Below are 15,462 nucleotides of genomic sequence, written 5' to 3'. Positions count from 1 at the left end.
TTCAATTTTCATCTCTGACTACGAAAGTGTAGTGGGTAGCCAGTCCCCATGTGAGGTGTAGGCATGCGCGGCGGAGTGCAGCAAACGAGACGAGTTGCGCACAATTAACAGACAATGTCAATATTGTATACTTTTTGTTATATATCACTCTCAACCTATCGTCGTCGGCCTCACGATTTCTCACGTATCACTGTCAACTGTTCTTTTATGCATTGTTGTTGGCTTACGATTTTCATGTCTATCGCTAGTAAATATTGTTCACTCTTGCTAGTAAATGTCCACTTTTTGTATATATCACCGTCAACCGTCACATTGTGTATCGTCGTCATTTTTCATGTTCATCACTAGTAAATATTGTCCACTTTAGTTCGTTATATGTTGTCATCAACCGTCCCGTTATCTATCGTGGAGAGGGTCTAACCTTACTCCGACTAGTGCCTCGCATCGGCTTGGCCACAATATCTCAAGCACACCTACTTTCATGGATCATAAGAGAAAGATGAGATAAGAGGGAGCCAAAGGAGGAGATGGGAAGAAGCAAAACAAATGTGTAAAATGGGAGTTTGCATCAGAAGATGCTGACCCCAATCCCAACCATAACTCAATTATATCTACAAAACCAAAACCTTTCCTTTTACAACAACACCACGGGTTGCATTTATCTCTTATGTATTCTTTTGAATGATCAAAAAAGTTGAAAAATAAGCGTGTATATATATATATAGATAGATATAGATATATATATAAAAGGAAAATAAAAGAAAACAATTTACATACAAAATCAAAATCCTTCAACCCCAGTTCGCCGAAAGGTCGATGACGATGATTTTTGGCTTCCCTGTCTATCAAGCTCCTCAAGTGAATGTGAGGAACAGGCACGCGGGGGAAGAGTTAACGGCAAGGTTCTTCTAGACGGAGATACAGACAGCCGAGCACCCGAAGGTGGCGAAAGGGAGAAACTTAATCGAGGCGCTGGGGTGATGATACCATTAAGGCTTGGAGACCTTGAAATCTGTTTTCCAGCAAATGCTGCAGGTTCTTGCAAAGGAAACCGACACGAGTACTTCACGTCTTGTATGCTGCTAAGGCGTTCAACAATCGTTCTCATCGTCGGTCTCTCAGATGGATCTTTCTGAAGACATCTTTGAGCAATGTCAGCCACAATCCTAGACGCTTTAGACGGGAAGCGCCCTTTTAGTTGAGGATCCATGATCAGAGACAGTCGACAATCATCGTTGAGGAATGGCCCGCTCCATTTAACTAAGTTTCGCTCTTCCTTTGGATGACGGTTATCGAGATTCCTCCTGCCGGTAAGTAGTTCCAGAAGAACAATTCCAAAACTCCAAACATTGCTCTTAGGAGTAAGTAACCCTCTCTCCAAGGTTTCCACTGATAAACTTGCACCCACCTGCATATATCACCCAAGTCAATCGTGCTCGAAAACGACGGGTTCATATAGAAGAAAGCAAGGAGGCAGGCAATCAGTTTACTAACCACCGAGTTGTTCGATATCTCCGACTTGGGAATATGTCCGACGCATCCATATCCAGAAAGTTTAGCACTGAAGTCCTTGTCAATCTGTATGTTCGCAGTCGAAAACTCAATGTACATTGCCTGCAGATACAAAATCCCATCCTAAGACATTGGCCAAGTGAACCAAATCTCATGTCAAGTGTATTAATACGACCGCAAGTTCCGTTACCTGGAAAGGACCTTCTTCGTGCAAGAAAGTCAGACCTTGGGCAGCACATAACGCAATTTTCATTCTTGAATTCCAGTCGATGAGCGGTCCGTCAGATCTCGAGTATAGAAGCCTATCCAAGCTTCCATGAAACAGCCTTTCATACACCAACAGCCTCTGCTCGGAGCCGTCGCGTGCATGGAAGCCGAGTAGTTTACAAAGGTTAGGATGTTGTAAAGATGCCAGTGTGTTCACTTCATTCACAAATTCCCTCAATCCCTGGGTAAGCATAGTAATCACCTCATATAGTTAGTTCAGGCTTCAACTAGAAACCAGTTTCAAATGCTTGCACAGGTAAGATATGGTCCTTTATGGGCTTTCCTTTTCGGGTTTCCCCTCAAAATTTTTAAAACGCGTCTACCAGAGAGAGGTTTTCACACCCTAATAAAGAATGTTTGTTCCCCTCTCCAACCAATGTGGATCTCACAATCCCCTCCCTCGGGGTCCAGCATCCTCGCTAACACTCATTCCCCCCTCCAATCGATGTGAGATCTCACAATCCACTCCCCTTCAGGGTCCAACGTCCTTGCCGACACTCATTCTCCTCTCCAATCGATGTGGGATCTTACAATCCGCCCACAATCGACAAGGACGCTGAACCCCGAAGAGGGTGGATTGTGAGATCCCACATTGGTTGAAGAGGAGAACGGAACATTCTTTATAAGGATGTGGAAACCTCTCCCTAGCATAAGCGTTTTAAAAACCTCGAGGAGAAGCCCAAAAGGGAAAGCCTAAAGAGAACAATATATGCTAGCGGTGAGCTTGGGCTGTTATATTGTATCTAGAGTACCGAGTAGAGTAGAGCAGACAAAATAGAAATCAACCAGAAAAAGAACAAATTTCCAGAAAAAATGATAACCTCACAACCACTTTGAACTATCTTTTAGGCAAATAATTTATAAGCCACCTAATGTGAAGTGCAACCTAACAGATAATATCCAGTTCATCCAAATAAAGTAGCTGTAGTACCTGATTTGATAAGTAAAGACGAGTAACATTAGCCTCAAACTTCCTTAAGCTAGAAGAATCATCTCCAAAAGAAGCCTTATATATAAACGACGAGAGACCTTCGGACACGCAACGATCAGAAGAAAAATTATGGCAAGCAGCCGATACTTCTTCGAATGAAAAGTTCCGAAGTGATCCGGTAGGAGGCAATGGCAAGGGTCCCGACGAATGTAACGGCCCACTGGACGTGACCGATTTAAAGCTTCCTGAAATTTTCAAAGAAGCAGTAGCCTGAGGTGAAGGAAGGGGCAGTGGTTGTGGACCGGAGGATTTTTGCTCCTTATTCAATCCAGCATTAAGCTTCGACTCCTCGTGTGCATCGTAATCCATCGCTGCAAGAGCGTCCTGTTGGGCATCATCGAGAGACGAGGGAGCAGACAATGCCCTGGCTCTATTGCTGGATATTTTATTAGCTGATTGAACAGGCTTGACTCTGGTTCTAAAGCTTGGTGGTGCGGACTGCAAGGATCTTGTTTCAAGTTGGGGCTCAGGGAGCATAGTGGGCAAGTGCTCCTCCTTGGGATTAAGGGGTTTAACATACGCAAGCTGATCGACCTTTTTCTTTTTGGTCTTCCAAACAGCGAAACAGGGCATCTTTTTTCAAAGCCTATATACAAATGGTAGGCTTCTTGGATTAATCTGCACAAGGAATTAATACACCAAATATTTCAAAGCCTATAACAAACAAACACATATACATTGAGCGCTTCTGGTATGAAATGATCTACCAATCGAGGAAGTTGTAATAGCTCAAGCCCACCACAAGCCCACCACTAGCAGATATTGTCCTCTTTGGACTTTCCCTTCTGGATTTTTCCTCACGGTTCTAAAATGCATCTACTAGGGAGAGGTTTCCACACCTTTATAAGAAATGTTTCGTTCCCCTTTCCAACCGATGTGAGATCTCACAATCCATCCCTCTTGGGGACCAGCGTCCTTCATGGCATACCACCTGGTGATTGGCTCTGATACCATTTGTAACTGTCATAGCCCACCACTAGCAGATATTGTCCTCTTTGGACTTTCCCTTCAAGGTTTTAAAACACATCTACTACATAGAAGTTTTCACACCCTTATAAGGAATGTTTTGTTCCCCTCTCCAACCGATGTGGGATCTCACAATCCACCCCCCCTTGGGGGATCAGTATCCTTGCTAGCACACCGCCCCCAACACCGCCCAATGATTAGCTCTAATATCATTTGTAACTGCCCAAGCTCACTGCTAGCCAATATTGTCCTCTTTGAGCTTTCCCTTCCAGATTTCCCCTCAAGATTTTAAAAACGCGTCTACTAGAGAGAGAGGCTTCTACACCCATATAAAGAATGCTTCCCTCCCCTCTCCAACTGATGTGAGATCTCACAATCCACCTCCCTTGTGAGCCCATCATCCTCGCTAGCACACCGCCCAGTGACTAGCCCTGATACTATTTGTAACTGCCAAAGCTCACCGCTACTAGACATATTGTCCTATTTGGACTTTCACTCCGAGATTTTAAAACATATCTACTAGAGAGATGTTTCCACACCCTTACAAGTAAAAGAATACTTCGTTCCCTTCTCCAACCGATGTGTGATCTTACAAAAACTTACGAAATTAAACACCAATCCATCCAAAACATAATCATTCAATCCCCTTTTCAGAAGGGCATCTGAGAAAAAATCCAGAAAATTGGCTCCCCTTTCCTATTGCAGAAGGCAACCGATTTCACTTTCAAGTATACTGTCTTATTAACCACAATCTATAAGCAAATCTATAAACAATTCGTAAGCTCGAACAAGAATTCAAGGAACAAAGCTCCGATTACTAAGAACAGTGATTAAGAAAATCAAAACAGAAGGAAACAGCGAGAATTAAAACCCTACCGAACAGACCATAAATCAAGAACTCAAGGCAGAATACGAACCTGGAAATGATTGAGTCATGCAATCGAAAGTGAAGAAGAGGACGAAAAGAAAGAGTGAAAGGGAAGAAGTGAAACTGATAGATCTTTGAAATGGAAAAAACCCAGAAAAAGACGATAGGAGGGAATAGTTTCTATGAAACAGAGATAGAGAGATGGGAACCCCAATGAGCAGTAGTCAAACCTACCGAACCCCAGATTTATTTTTATTTTTTTTAATATTAAAAACCAAATTTTGTTTTTTCATGTTGTTTTACAATACTACCCCCCCTTTTCAGTTTCTTCTTTCTAAAAATGGAGGGTGAATTGGTGATTTTAGATATTATAAAAAAAGTCTGCCATTTCAATGAAGTACGCCTCGATTGAAGTGACAGCCCAGTCAAAGTTGGAAAATTGTTGGTATAAATATATATTTTATTTTTAATTTTTTTTTTTAAAAAAAACTAATTGTTATAATAACAATAATGATAATTATTTATAGAAAATAATAATAATAAAAGTTTTCAAAAAGACCTATGGAGATAGGTGTTTGACTACGAATCTGGACCGCTGGATGAGCGAGTGGGGAGAAGGTAAGGAACGGCCACGTTGAAAGGGATGGTGGGACCCACTTGACGTATTTCTGATTTAATAATTTTAAAATGAAATTAAAAACAAGAATAAATGGAAGAGGAAGAGTAGAGGAAGGGGAGTCTCACGCGCCAAGTGGGCCCCACCACCACTGTTTTCTTTTTTCTTTCTTTTTTTTCTCATTTGGATTTATTTTAATATTTGTTTTCCTCGCAACACACGCAACAATAATATTAATAATAATTTTCAACAGTTCTTAGTTTATTACTTCAGCTTCAGCCTTCAATCCAAACATGAGCCCTTTCAGGTTTGGCATTCCCAACCAGATTTGAAAACCAAGCAAGCCAAACCAATTTCAGATGAGGAACATATATTTTTTAACATTAAGTCATTTAAAACCTTAAATGCCTCAAAAATATACCACTTTCTAGTAATGATTTTTTGGGAAGACTTCTCGGTCAACTCGATGACTTCTATAAGAAAGACAATATAAAGATGTTCTAAGTGCTTCCTGCTGAAAATGACTAAGGAGAAAATATCGTGCTTATTTAGTTTTTAAATTTAATAATGTCTAATAAATTCTCAAAATAGAGTAAATTCTTCACAAATTTAAATTTTAAATTTATGTCCATTGTCCAACAAATTCTAAAATTTTAACTTTTTTTTTTTTACTAAATTTGTAATTTTAGAAGTTGAGGTTCCAAATTTGTAGTCAAGTGTAACTACATTCTCCGACAAATTGTGACTAGAGGTATGACTTGTACAAATTGTTCAGAGTTAGAATGTCTCCAATAAAAAGATGAATAATCCGCTCACGATCTATTGAACGACTAGTAACTTGATTGGTTTAAATCGAAATCGAGAGGAGGGAGGGACGATAAGCTCACAATTCACAAACTAAATTTATAATTTAACTTTACTTATCTCACAAAAGGGTCGGCCATGAATCTGCTTGACCGAGCCCTCAAAGGGTTGGCTCAAACTGGCCTTGTTGACCCCTCAAGGGTTCCGATGGGTCAAAAGATATAGTAGAAGATTTGAATACATCATGGTTATAGGTGAAACTCTAGAGTCCAAGATGCAATTAGATTTCGGGTGTTCGACAGTAAATAGGAAGTCTATAGCGTCATTCCGACCGTTTGCACATGAAGCCAACCACACACCTCCTTGCTATTGTCTTTATCATCTTATGTTTTCCTTTTCCGTATGGGTTGGAGTGGCAAGAATTGATTGAAACTTTAGCGTGGGCTCACAAACGCACACGTTTGGCTAATTTGATTCGATGGGAACGAAACATTCTTGGTATGAAAATCTCTCCCTAATAGATGCGTTTTAAAACCTTGAGGGGTAGCCCGAGAGGTAAAGTCCAAAAAGGACAATATTTATTAGCGGTAGGTTTAAGCTGTCACAAATGATATCAAACCCAGTCATCAGGTGGTGTGTCATCGATAACGCTAGGCCCCCAAGAACAAATGGTATCAAACCCATCATGTGGTGTGCCAGCGAGGACGCTAGGCCCCCAAGAGGGGTAGATTGTGAGATCCCACATCGGTTGGAGAAGGGAACTAATCATTCCCAGTGCCGAAATCTTTCCCTAATAGATATCTTTTAAAACTTTGAGGGGAAGTCCTTTCAACCATTGACCCTATAACCATCAAAACCACATTAAGGTCGGTCTCATGAGAGTAAACCCCTGTCTTGGACTTCATTGAGTTCCATCCATAACCAAAATGCATCTATAAGCTCTACTGGATCATTGATCCATCATATGCTTTGATTGTAAGTAGCTTAAAGTTTTGGTGGTACAGTATCAACAAGAACAGCATAAAATAGAAAACAAGAAGAAAGCAAATAATTACCAAACTTACATTTATAATTATATGTTTAGTTGTAAAAAAACGAAGATCTGAGAAGAGGAAGAAAGAACAACATAAATAAATAAATAAATATGTTATCAAAATTGCTCTAAATCTACAAGTTCCAGAAATCTATCAATTTCTAGCAGTGAAAGAGAAAGCACAGCCATTAGCATTGCCCAAAGAAACTTGGATTTGTGGAACAATAAAACAAATAAAGCAAGGCACACAAGTAAAAAGGAACTCAAGCTAGGAATGATACCAACTCTCTTCACTGCGGCGCTGGCGCCAAATTCCGCAAGCAAATAACCCAATCCGACACCAAAAACAGCCACGCAACTTGATTCCTGCATATCAATCGACAATACGTAAATTGAAACTCCTCATTCCAATCAGAATCGCTATATAAAAAACTTACGCACCGCGCGACCCAAACGCCAAGATTGATATTCAGTTTCATCAACTAGGTATGGATCCGGCATTTTGAAGCCAACACCGGTTTTTGATCGGCGACGCCGGAAATGTTTCTTTACGAAGCTGATTATTCTGGATTTCAAAGTCCGATGCTGTTGAACGAGGATCCGAGGCTCCGATTTGGAATCCAGTCCGACGAGTAATTTATCCAGATTAAGAAGGCTTCGGAATTTTCCCGACGGACGTTTCACGGTGGCCTTGAACTTGATATAAAGGTTGTTCACCTTCGCATGTACCGTGATTTTCCATGACCGCCGGAGACCTAACGCCATTGCGACGACACAGCCACTGCCACTGCCACTTCCACGACTGAAGAAAGCGAAGCACGAAATAGAGGAGCGGATAAATTAAATCAGAATGAATGGAACCGGTCATTGTGATACCGACGAAAGTATTCGAAGTGGTTCAACTCATTGTTTGGGCCGGCCCAACAAATCTTAATGGGCTCCACCGCCACATCATAATTCTTTAAAGCTTCATTTGGGCCATACTTGACCCAATCTAAATGGGCCCTTTATGTACCTTAATTTTTATTAAATAATAAACTCAAAACGTTTAATTAAAAAATTAAAATCTTGGAAGCTAATATTAAAAAAAATTTGGGTCTAAAATTGATTGATGTCTCCTTTTTTTTCCTAAATAAAAATATTCCAAAATAATATTAAATATAAATTTTAGAATATTTGATGAAAAATTAAAGTGAAATGATATAATAGTGACGGAACACGTCCACTAAATTAAATTTTAGATAAGTTTTTAAAATAATATAATTATTTTTTTAAACAAATTACAAAATTAAGAATATTTATTTTTTAATAACTTAACCCAAAAAAAAAAAAAAAAAAAAAAAAAAAAAAAAATCCTGCCCATGTTTTGTTGTCTATGGAGTATGTACACAAAATTCCAACCACAAAGAAAGGCTCTTCCAAAAAATAAAAACTAACGGAAATATCAGAACAATCCGTGGCTTGGCTAATTGCCACCACCCTCTACGACCACAACGACGTGGCTTGAAGCAGAACCCCGCGGCGGCGGTGGCGCCGGCGAAACAGTAACGGCGTCTCGTTTCCCTTTAACCGGTGGCAGCAGCAACGAATGGCGACAGTTGGGGCAAGAGGAGTGAGATAACAGCCACGTGTCAATGCATCTGACGTGGAATCCATGGTTACAAATAGGCAACATTCTAACCTTGTCGCCCACTTCAAACTCCCCAAGGCAAATCGCGCAATCCGTACCCTTAATTTTCGCACAATCACTTCCATAAACCCCAACCGGAATCTGACTGAGTTCTCGTTTCTTAAGCCCAATCGCCGCCAAACGCGCCGCCGTCTCCTCCGGCCTCTCCGTACGAAACCGGAAGCCGAGGCTCAAAACGCAGCGTACAAGAGCATTAACACCAAGAGCTCCAATTAGTGCAAATAAGAGCGCCGCCAGAATCACCACCATGTGAGCGTCGAGGTTCATCTCCCCGACATAATACGAGGAATTAGCCGTGGTGTTCCCCTGCACTGCCTCAGTTGCCAGAAGCCGGCGTGGCAAATTTGGGTCCATAATTTCACGGGTGTGGAGGAATTTTTGAAGGTAAAGATAAAGGAAGGAGGTGATGGAATGATGGTTTAAGGTTTATCTTTTTTATTGAGTTCCAAAATCAGTGGGCAGTTCAGAGCTTTAACTAATATCTAAGATTGGGATTTTGTGGGAATTAAAAAAATAGGATTTTGGGAATTGTGGAAGCTGATGATTGGGCAACGAGTCCATACCTTTTGAGTAGACAGCAGAGGTGTGCTAACATGTAGATATTAGTGTATGTTGGTAAAGGATAAGGGAAATATCGCTGCCTGCCAAGTTGCCAACCAAAATATCTAACTTTATTGACACCTTTTTTTGTCTTTTTTTTTTCTTTTTTCCTTTTTAGGATTTTGTATTTAGAAAAAAAAAAAAAAAAAAAAAAAAAAAAAAAAAAAAAAAAAAAAAAAAAAAAAAACCTATACTTGAGAATGGAAGCTGGACGAGGTTAGGGTCAGAAATTATCCTTATTGATTTAGTTTGGGGTGGTTACGTGGCTGAAAATGAGTGGTAGATTTTATATAGGCTAAATTAATATAAATATCTAAATTTTATTTCAATAAAATCCAAAAAAATATCTTCAAAAATATTTCAAACTTTCTACCTTTCATAATATAAGATTTTTTTTTTAAAGTTTTTTTAATATCCTTAAATTTTTTAAAAAGATTAAAAAAAATATATTGGTAGTGTAGTATCCTTATGTATGAAGATAATCGATTCGATTGTGGTTTGATTCGATTATGAATTTCTAATGACATTTTATATAGGGATTTCTTATCTCTTCCATCTTCAAGCTCGAGTTATGAAAGAACGAGCGGAGAACGTTTAAAATAAATAAAAATAGCAAGATAAAAGTGATTTGGATTGTTTTAAAATCAATCCAACACAAGTTTAATTAATTAATTAGCACGCCACTTGCATATAGCACCCTAAGTGAAAATGGTGATGGATTGCACAAGTGCAAAGAAGCCAATTATGTAGCTTCTCTATCATCTAACCCTATGATTAGAATTTTAAGTACTCGAATAACTTTCTAGTTTTCCCATATGATCTTATAAATAGGCCATTTATACATACAAGTTTCATAGAAGTTTGGGGCTTAGAAAATTTACAAAAATGACTTGAACCAAATAAGAAGTTCAACAAAATGGGGAAAATATCTCTTTTATGTAATGAAAAAACAGAGTTGATTTCGCTCGACACAACCTAACGATGCGTCCAATACCAAAGATCTGCACCTAGATTGCGTTGCTAGGTCTCCGCTCTATTATGCTATACAGGCAACAACAAAAGCTGTCTGATCGGGGGCTTCCATCCTAGTTTATTGGATTCAATTTTTATTTGATCTTAGAAGCTTGAAACATACTACTCTTTAGTCTCTAAAATTTTAAGAACCGCTCTAAATATTCCCCTAGTCTTTGAAGAAAGATTAAACGATCCATTTTAGAATAGTAATTGACATTTTATCCACTACGAGTCAGATACTCTACACGAGTATGATATATCCTTAATATTTTGCAAATTAGCAATGTGGCTTTACAACCCAAATCAGTTAAACAATTATTTGGTGAATGGGTTCCCCCATTGACATCCTCTCTTTTCCACAGCCTTCATTGTATTCATCATCGTCTTTGAGTCCTAGAATCCGGGTAGTCAAAATACATATGGATACACTACCACAGGCATGTCTTTTTCTCCATGTGGAAAAGAGAACAAGCTATTCAAAAATTATACCCCTTATTGCGAGCCCTTAGCCTTTTTAGCAGCAAACAGTTGGCGAAGGAATCCAAACTTTCCTCTTGTTCGAGCGGAGAACTCGGTTACAGCACCGTCGCTAGTCGTTGCTGTCTCGGTTGTATAAGATGCTTGTGAAGATAGCAAAGGAGGTGGGAGTGTAAATAGATATTCATTAAGCATCCGGATGATCTGGCTGAAGCTGGGCCTCATGTTGGGATCTTCAACCCAACACGACTGTACTATAAATGCTAGATCAGGAGGTATGTCGCCTGGAATGCTAGGCCTCTCTTGCTGCATTTCCAGACCATAGCCTCAAATGGTTAAGTTAGATATTTCGGAAAACAAACGTATAATATGACAGAAGAAAATGGTCAAATGAACATGACGTTTTTGTTAGGAATCACAACTCTCCACAATAGTAGTATAATATTGTTCAGTTTGAGCATAAACTCTCGTGGTTTTGCTTTTAGTTTCTCCAAAATACCTCATACCAATAGAGATATATTCCTTACTTATAAATTCACGATCAACCCTTTAATTAGCTGATGTGGGGCTCCTTTCCCCAACAATCCTACCCTCAAACAACATACACCATAGAGCCTCCCCTGAAGCTTATGGAGCCCTCGAACAGCCTCTCCTTAATCGAGGCTTGACTCTTTGTCCGAAGCCCTTGAACAAAATACATCCTTTGTTCAACACTTGAGTCACTTTTGACTACACCTTCGAGGTTCACAACTTTTTTGTTCGACATTTGAGAATTCTATTGACATAGCTAAGTTAAGGGCACGACTTTGATACCATGTTAGGAATCACGACTCTCCACAATGGTATGATTATGTCCAATTTGAGCATAAGCTCTCCTAGCTTTACTTTTAGTTTTCCCAAAAGGCCTCATACCAATGAAAATAGTATTCTTTACTTATGAACTCATGATCAACCCCTTAATTAGCCGAGGTGAGACTACTCTCCCAACAATCCTCAACAGTTTTATTGCATGCGATCATTGAATCTGAACAAATCTGTGATAAAGATGAACAGACAAGAAAACATTGCAACTTTTAGTACCTTGAAAGCAGCAGCATATGCAGCTTGCAAATTGGACATCCCTTCAAATGGCATTCGATTCGTCAAGAGTTCCCATAAGACAATTCCAAAGCTGTATACATCGACCTTGTTGTTGTAATGCTTCTTCTCTCCCTGGCGCAAGGTCACAGTGCTATACAACTGCAGGGACAGACAAGATAGCCAATAAAACTTCATCTTAGAGAGAAACTGTGCAGGATTCACAAACCAATCAACAAGAAAGAAATCCTCCAAAAACAGATCGACAAACCATTCGACATCGAGATTATGGATCTGGAGAAGAGGGAGAGTCGTGTTTATTTAAAGATGCATGAAATTCTTACAACTTAACAGTAACAATGAAATGCCAATAATTAGACCTAAAACTTTGATCTTTCTTATAGCAATATTATGGGTAATGCACTTGGTTTCGTTAACAAAGAGTTCAAAGAAAAACACCTCAGGAGCCATCCAGCGGTAAGTCCCTGTTTCGGCAGTCATCATCTCAGTCACAGATTCTTCTCTAGCAAGGCCAAAGTCTGCAAGCTTCACAGACCTTTGGTTTGCAGTAAGCAACAAATTGTCTACATCGCAAGTCATTTATTGATGTAAGTAATATGACCTGTAAAGAGAACCGATATATATGCCTATTTGTTCTAAATTGAAAAGCTTCGTATATTATTACTGGTTATATGCTCGGACCACAGCAAAACAGACACAGAAATATAACATAGCAAATCCCCATTCAAGTTTGGAAACAATGATAAATTACATACGAACACATGATAAAGTACAAACGAGGAGCGTAGTTAGGCAAAATCGACAAAAGAACCTTCATGAATTTGCAAGTTCACCACAAATTGCTATACTACATGTTCTCTAGCTTATAATAGAAAGAACCAGGACACTCGACCGAGCATACCGGGTTTCAGATCTCTATGTATAATCCCATTGGCATGTAGACAATCCATAGCACGAGCAACATCCAATGCGAAGTTAATAGCCAACCGAGGATCCAGCCGTTGCTTACGATTATTCATCAGATACTTCCTCAGTGACATTCCTGGTAATAGCTCTGTAACTATCACCATTAGTGGTTCTTTACAAGCTCCAATAAACTGCAAAGCAAATATCTTGCTATATTTGGTAAAATATAAAACATTGAATGTATACAATACAACAAGAAGTATTGAACCACTGATGAAAACATGACGTTTGGTTTCCTCACCTTGACAAGATTGTCATGTTTTACCCGGGACATCATATTAACTTCACGAGCAAAACGATTCTCTAGTGCTGCTCTTTCCTCCGGAGTACTCCCTCGATGGAGAACTTTAATGGCAACGATTTTGTTCCGATACCTGCAAAAATTACATGTGGGAAAACATCGAACAAGTGGAAAACGTCGTGCAAGAATTCGAAGCAAGAACTAATTAAGACAAAATCAGGTTTAGTTGCATGGCAATAATAATCTGTTTGCATAATTTGTTCAGTAATTGTTGAGCACAAACCATCTTTACACGTAGGTTAGAGCCACGGTGACTCGAGAATCAGACACTCAAAACCGTTCCTGAGTGCAAATTCTAAGAGATTTATGTGCGGGACGGACTTAAGTATAAGCATATCGGATTCTCCAGTTCGATACATATGAAATTAGACTCATTATGACAACAAATTACCTACAAATGCAAATTGCTAAATTACAAGGTTCTTCGATCGAAGGATGTAAAACAACAATGTTTACACACTAACCTGCCTTCATAAACCTTCCCGTGAGCACCCTCGCCAATCTTGGATCCAATGAATAGTAATTTCGGGTCAACAAGAAGATTCTCATCAATCGTCAACTGTTGAGCCGTAATGGATCCATTTTGGCTGACCGATTTCCGTTCTGCCTCGACAGAGTTCCTCGTAACTGGCTGATGCTCGGTTTCCCTACCATCTCTCCCTCTATTCTTCTCGTTATAACTCATACTGCAACCTCAAATAATTCCCGAATTTCTCATACTTAAACGCTTACTTACTTCAATCGGACGAGTCTGTGATTATCACTCATTCACATATCTCGGTTTCCAATCAGAAGAACGTCTTAAAATCACCAAACTAAATCTCAGCTGTTGTAACCATTGATACTCGGTTGCATATATGAACCATTCAGAGCAGAAAAAGCTTATACAGGTGAAAGAAAAGCAGTTATTATAATAAAAAAGCTATGTTCATAGCTTGGCCCCCTTTTTTTCAATCTACCGGACAGTATTTAATCCTTGTAAAACATCCGGCGAATCACCAGTTTGTGACTCTGCGCATAGCTTTGCTTGATTTCAAAGCCTTCTCATCCGCCTAACCCTAGCAAATAATCAAACAAAATAACTTACAGTTGACGCCAAAAATTCCGAGGAAACTTTTCGTCCGCAAAAATCCATGGGGTCGTTATCTAACTTGGAGCCTGGAGCTTGATTCTTATTGCCATAGTTGAACAAGAATCTTAAGCCATAAGAGGGAAGGAAAACAAATAGAGTAAAGCTCTATGTTTCTCTCACTAGAAATGGCACTCTCTCTCTCTCTCTCTCTCTCTCTCTACCCACTGAGGAGAAAGAAGCACTCTGCTGCGAGATAATTCCAAGTTCTGTTCCGACGAGGACTTTGGATAATTTTGAAATGAAAATTCAAAACCCAAAAAATAAATTAAAATTTAAAACATTTATAATCCAATAAGGATTGCACACGTGGAGGGTAGAGATGTAAGTCGCATGAGTGGTTTTGACGTTCTCGTTGCAATTGCTTTTGGTGGAATTAATCGTATCGGATTCAGACAAACCCATGCTATGATTCGCTTCTATTCACATTATCATATTAAAAATATATTTTTTTATTTTTATTTTTTTGGATACATTTATTATGATGTATAATTTTTTAATTAATTCTAATTCTAATTATGAAAAAACAGTGACAATTAGTTACTTTAGTTTAATTAATTAAAAAATTAATCTAAATGACCAAAAGTAAGTCACGGTAGAAACTCAGGTATATCTGTAAGTCTTAAATTATTTCCTATCTAAATAATCTAAATAATTAAGATTGACTCTGGAATTCATGGTTTAGTATAAACAATATCCAAGTAAAAAAAAATTACAATCGAGAAAATTAGGTTAATTTATGATAAGAACATTTGGGCTGGGTTAAAAAAATATTCCAACTCGACGCTACATAATTCTTAAATACTCTTAATTTTGAAAGTCACGTGTATAAAATTTACGTTCAAGTTTAACTTAAAAAATATTCTAACTCGATCCAATGTAACTTTTACCTCCGTTAAAAAAAAATTGATGGTGAAAATCTAAATAATTAGATTTCTATAAATGGAGGGGACAAAAAAAAATGTCACGCTGTTAAAGTGGAAGATCAGCAATTAATTTGATATATAAAGCTTTAAAATGAAAAAATAATAATCAAAGTAGTTAGTGGTTGATGTATATATATATATATATATAATTGAATCCCTAATTATTCGAGAAATAGCATTAAATTATTCATGCATGATAACGTT

At 38.6% G+C, this 15,462-nt stretch overlaps 3 protein-coding genes across 5 annotated transcripts; all 3 read right to left on the bottom strand.

Annotated features, from left to right (window-relative positions):
• Positions 1 to 547: 547 nt before the first annotated feature.
• LOC111470051 (probable serine/threonine-protein kinase PBL1) lies at positions 548 to 4,828 on the bottom strand. Of its 2 annotated transcripts, none has more exons than XM_023115521.1 (5): positions 4,654 to 4,828; positions 2,711 to 3,388; positions 1,703 to 1,960; positions 1,495 to 1,614; positions 548 to 1,408 (listed from the first exon to the last, which is right to left on the bottom strand). In XM_023115521.1, exons 2-5 carry the CDS (start codon positions 3,341 to 3,343, stop codon positions 782 to 784), a joined length of 1,638 nt encoding a protein of 545 aa, XP_022971289.1. In that variant the 5' UTR covers positions 3,344 to 3,388; positions 4,654 to 4,828; the 3' UTR covers positions 548 to 781. The 2 variants fall into 2 exon arrangements, with proteins under 2 accessions (XP_022971289.1, XP_022971290.1); XM_023115522.1 differs by having other exon boundaries at positions 2,711 to 3,356.
• A 2,347-nt stretch (positions 4,829 to 7,175) lies between these two features.
• Positions 7,176 to 9,336, bottom strand: LOC111470053 (RING-H2 finger protein ATL74-like). The gene is made up of 3 exons (XM_023115525.1): positions 8,495 to 9,336; positions 7,499 to 7,859; positions 7,176 to 7,423 (listed from the first exon to the last, which is right to left on the bottom strand). Exon 1 carries the CDS (start codon positions 9,099 to 9,101, stop codon positions 8,523 to 8,525), a length of 579 nt encoding a protein of 192 aa, XP_022971293.1. The 5' UTR covers positions 9,102 to 9,336; the 3' UTR covers positions 7,176 to 7,423; positions 7,499 to 7,859; positions 8,495 to 8,522.
• Positions 9,337 to 10,595: 1,259 nt separating this feature from the next.
• LOC111470052 (serine/threonine-protein kinase HT1-like) lies at positions 10,596 to 14,548 on the bottom strand. 2 transcript variants are annotated; one of them, XM_023115523.1, is made up of 7 exons: positions 14,151 to 14,548; positions 13,668 to 14,104; positions 13,144 to 13,276; positions 12,838 to 13,033; positions 12,375 to 12,499; positions 11,919 to 12,077; positions 10,596 to 11,144 (listed from the first exon to the last, which is right to left on the bottom strand). In XM_023115523.1, exons 2-7 carry the CDS (start codon positions 13,886 to 13,888, stop codon positions 10,854 to 10,856), a joined length of 1,125 nt encoding a protein of 374 aa, XP_022971291.1. In that variant the 5' UTR covers positions 13,889 to 14,104; positions 14,151 to 14,548; the 3' UTR covers positions 10,596 to 10,853. The 2 variants fall into 2 exon arrangements, with proteins under 2 accessions (XP_022971291.1, XP_022971292.1); XM_023115524.1 differs by having other exon boundaries at positions 13,668 to 14,029; positions 14,291 to 14,548.
• Between the last annotated feature and the right edge of the window lie 914 nt (positions 14,549 to 15,462).

This window comes from Cucurbita maxima, unplaced genomic scaffold (assembly GCF_002738345.1).
Source record: "Cucurbita maxima cultivar Rimu unplaced genomic scaffold, Cmax_1.0 Cma_Scf00043, whole genome shotgun sequence".
NCBI classification, from domain to species: domain Eukaryota; kingdom Viridiplantae; phylum Streptophyta; class Magnoliopsida; order Cucurbitales; family Cucurbitaceae; genus Cucurbita; species Cucurbita maxima.
The sequence above is the reverse complement of the archived record's forward strand: the minus strand, read 5'-3'. Positions and strand labels throughout refer to the sequence as shown.

What these genes read in the sequence shown, in the direction of transcription:
- LOC111470051 (XM_023115521.1), bottom strand. Translation starts at nt 3,343, where the DNA reads ATGCCCTGTTTCGCTGTTTGGAAGACCAAAAAGAAAAAGGTCGATCAG. An exon ending in ACGAAGAAGGTCCTTTCCAG is followed by an intron (nt 1,615 to 1,702) that starts GTAACGGAACTT and finishes TTGTATCTGCAG; the next exon opens with GCAATGTACATTGAGTTTTC. An exon ending in AGATATCGAACAACTCGGTG is followed by an intron (nt 1,409 to 1,494) that starts GTTAGTAAACTG and finishes TGATATATGCAG; the next exon opens with GTGGGTGCAAGTTTATCAGT.
- LOC111470053 (XM_023115525.1), bottom strand. Translation starts at nt 9,101, where the DNA reads ATGGACCCAAATTTGCCACGCCGGCTTCTGGCAACTGAGGCAGTGCAG.
- LOC111470052 (XM_023115523.1), bottom strand. Translation starts at nt 13,888, where the DNA reads ATGAGTTATAACGAGAAGAATAGAGGGAGAGATGGTAGGGAAACCGAG. An exon ending in AACATGACAATCTTGTCAAG is followed by an intron (nt 13,034 to 13,143) that starts GTGAGGAAACCA and finishes TTTGCTTTGCAG; the next exon opens with TTTATTGGAGCTTGTAAAGA. An exon ending in ACCGCTGGATGGCTCCTGAG is followed by an intron (nt 12,078 to 12,374) that starts GTGTTTTTCTTT and finishes CTGTCCCTGCAG; the next exon opens with TTGTATAGCACTGTGACCTT.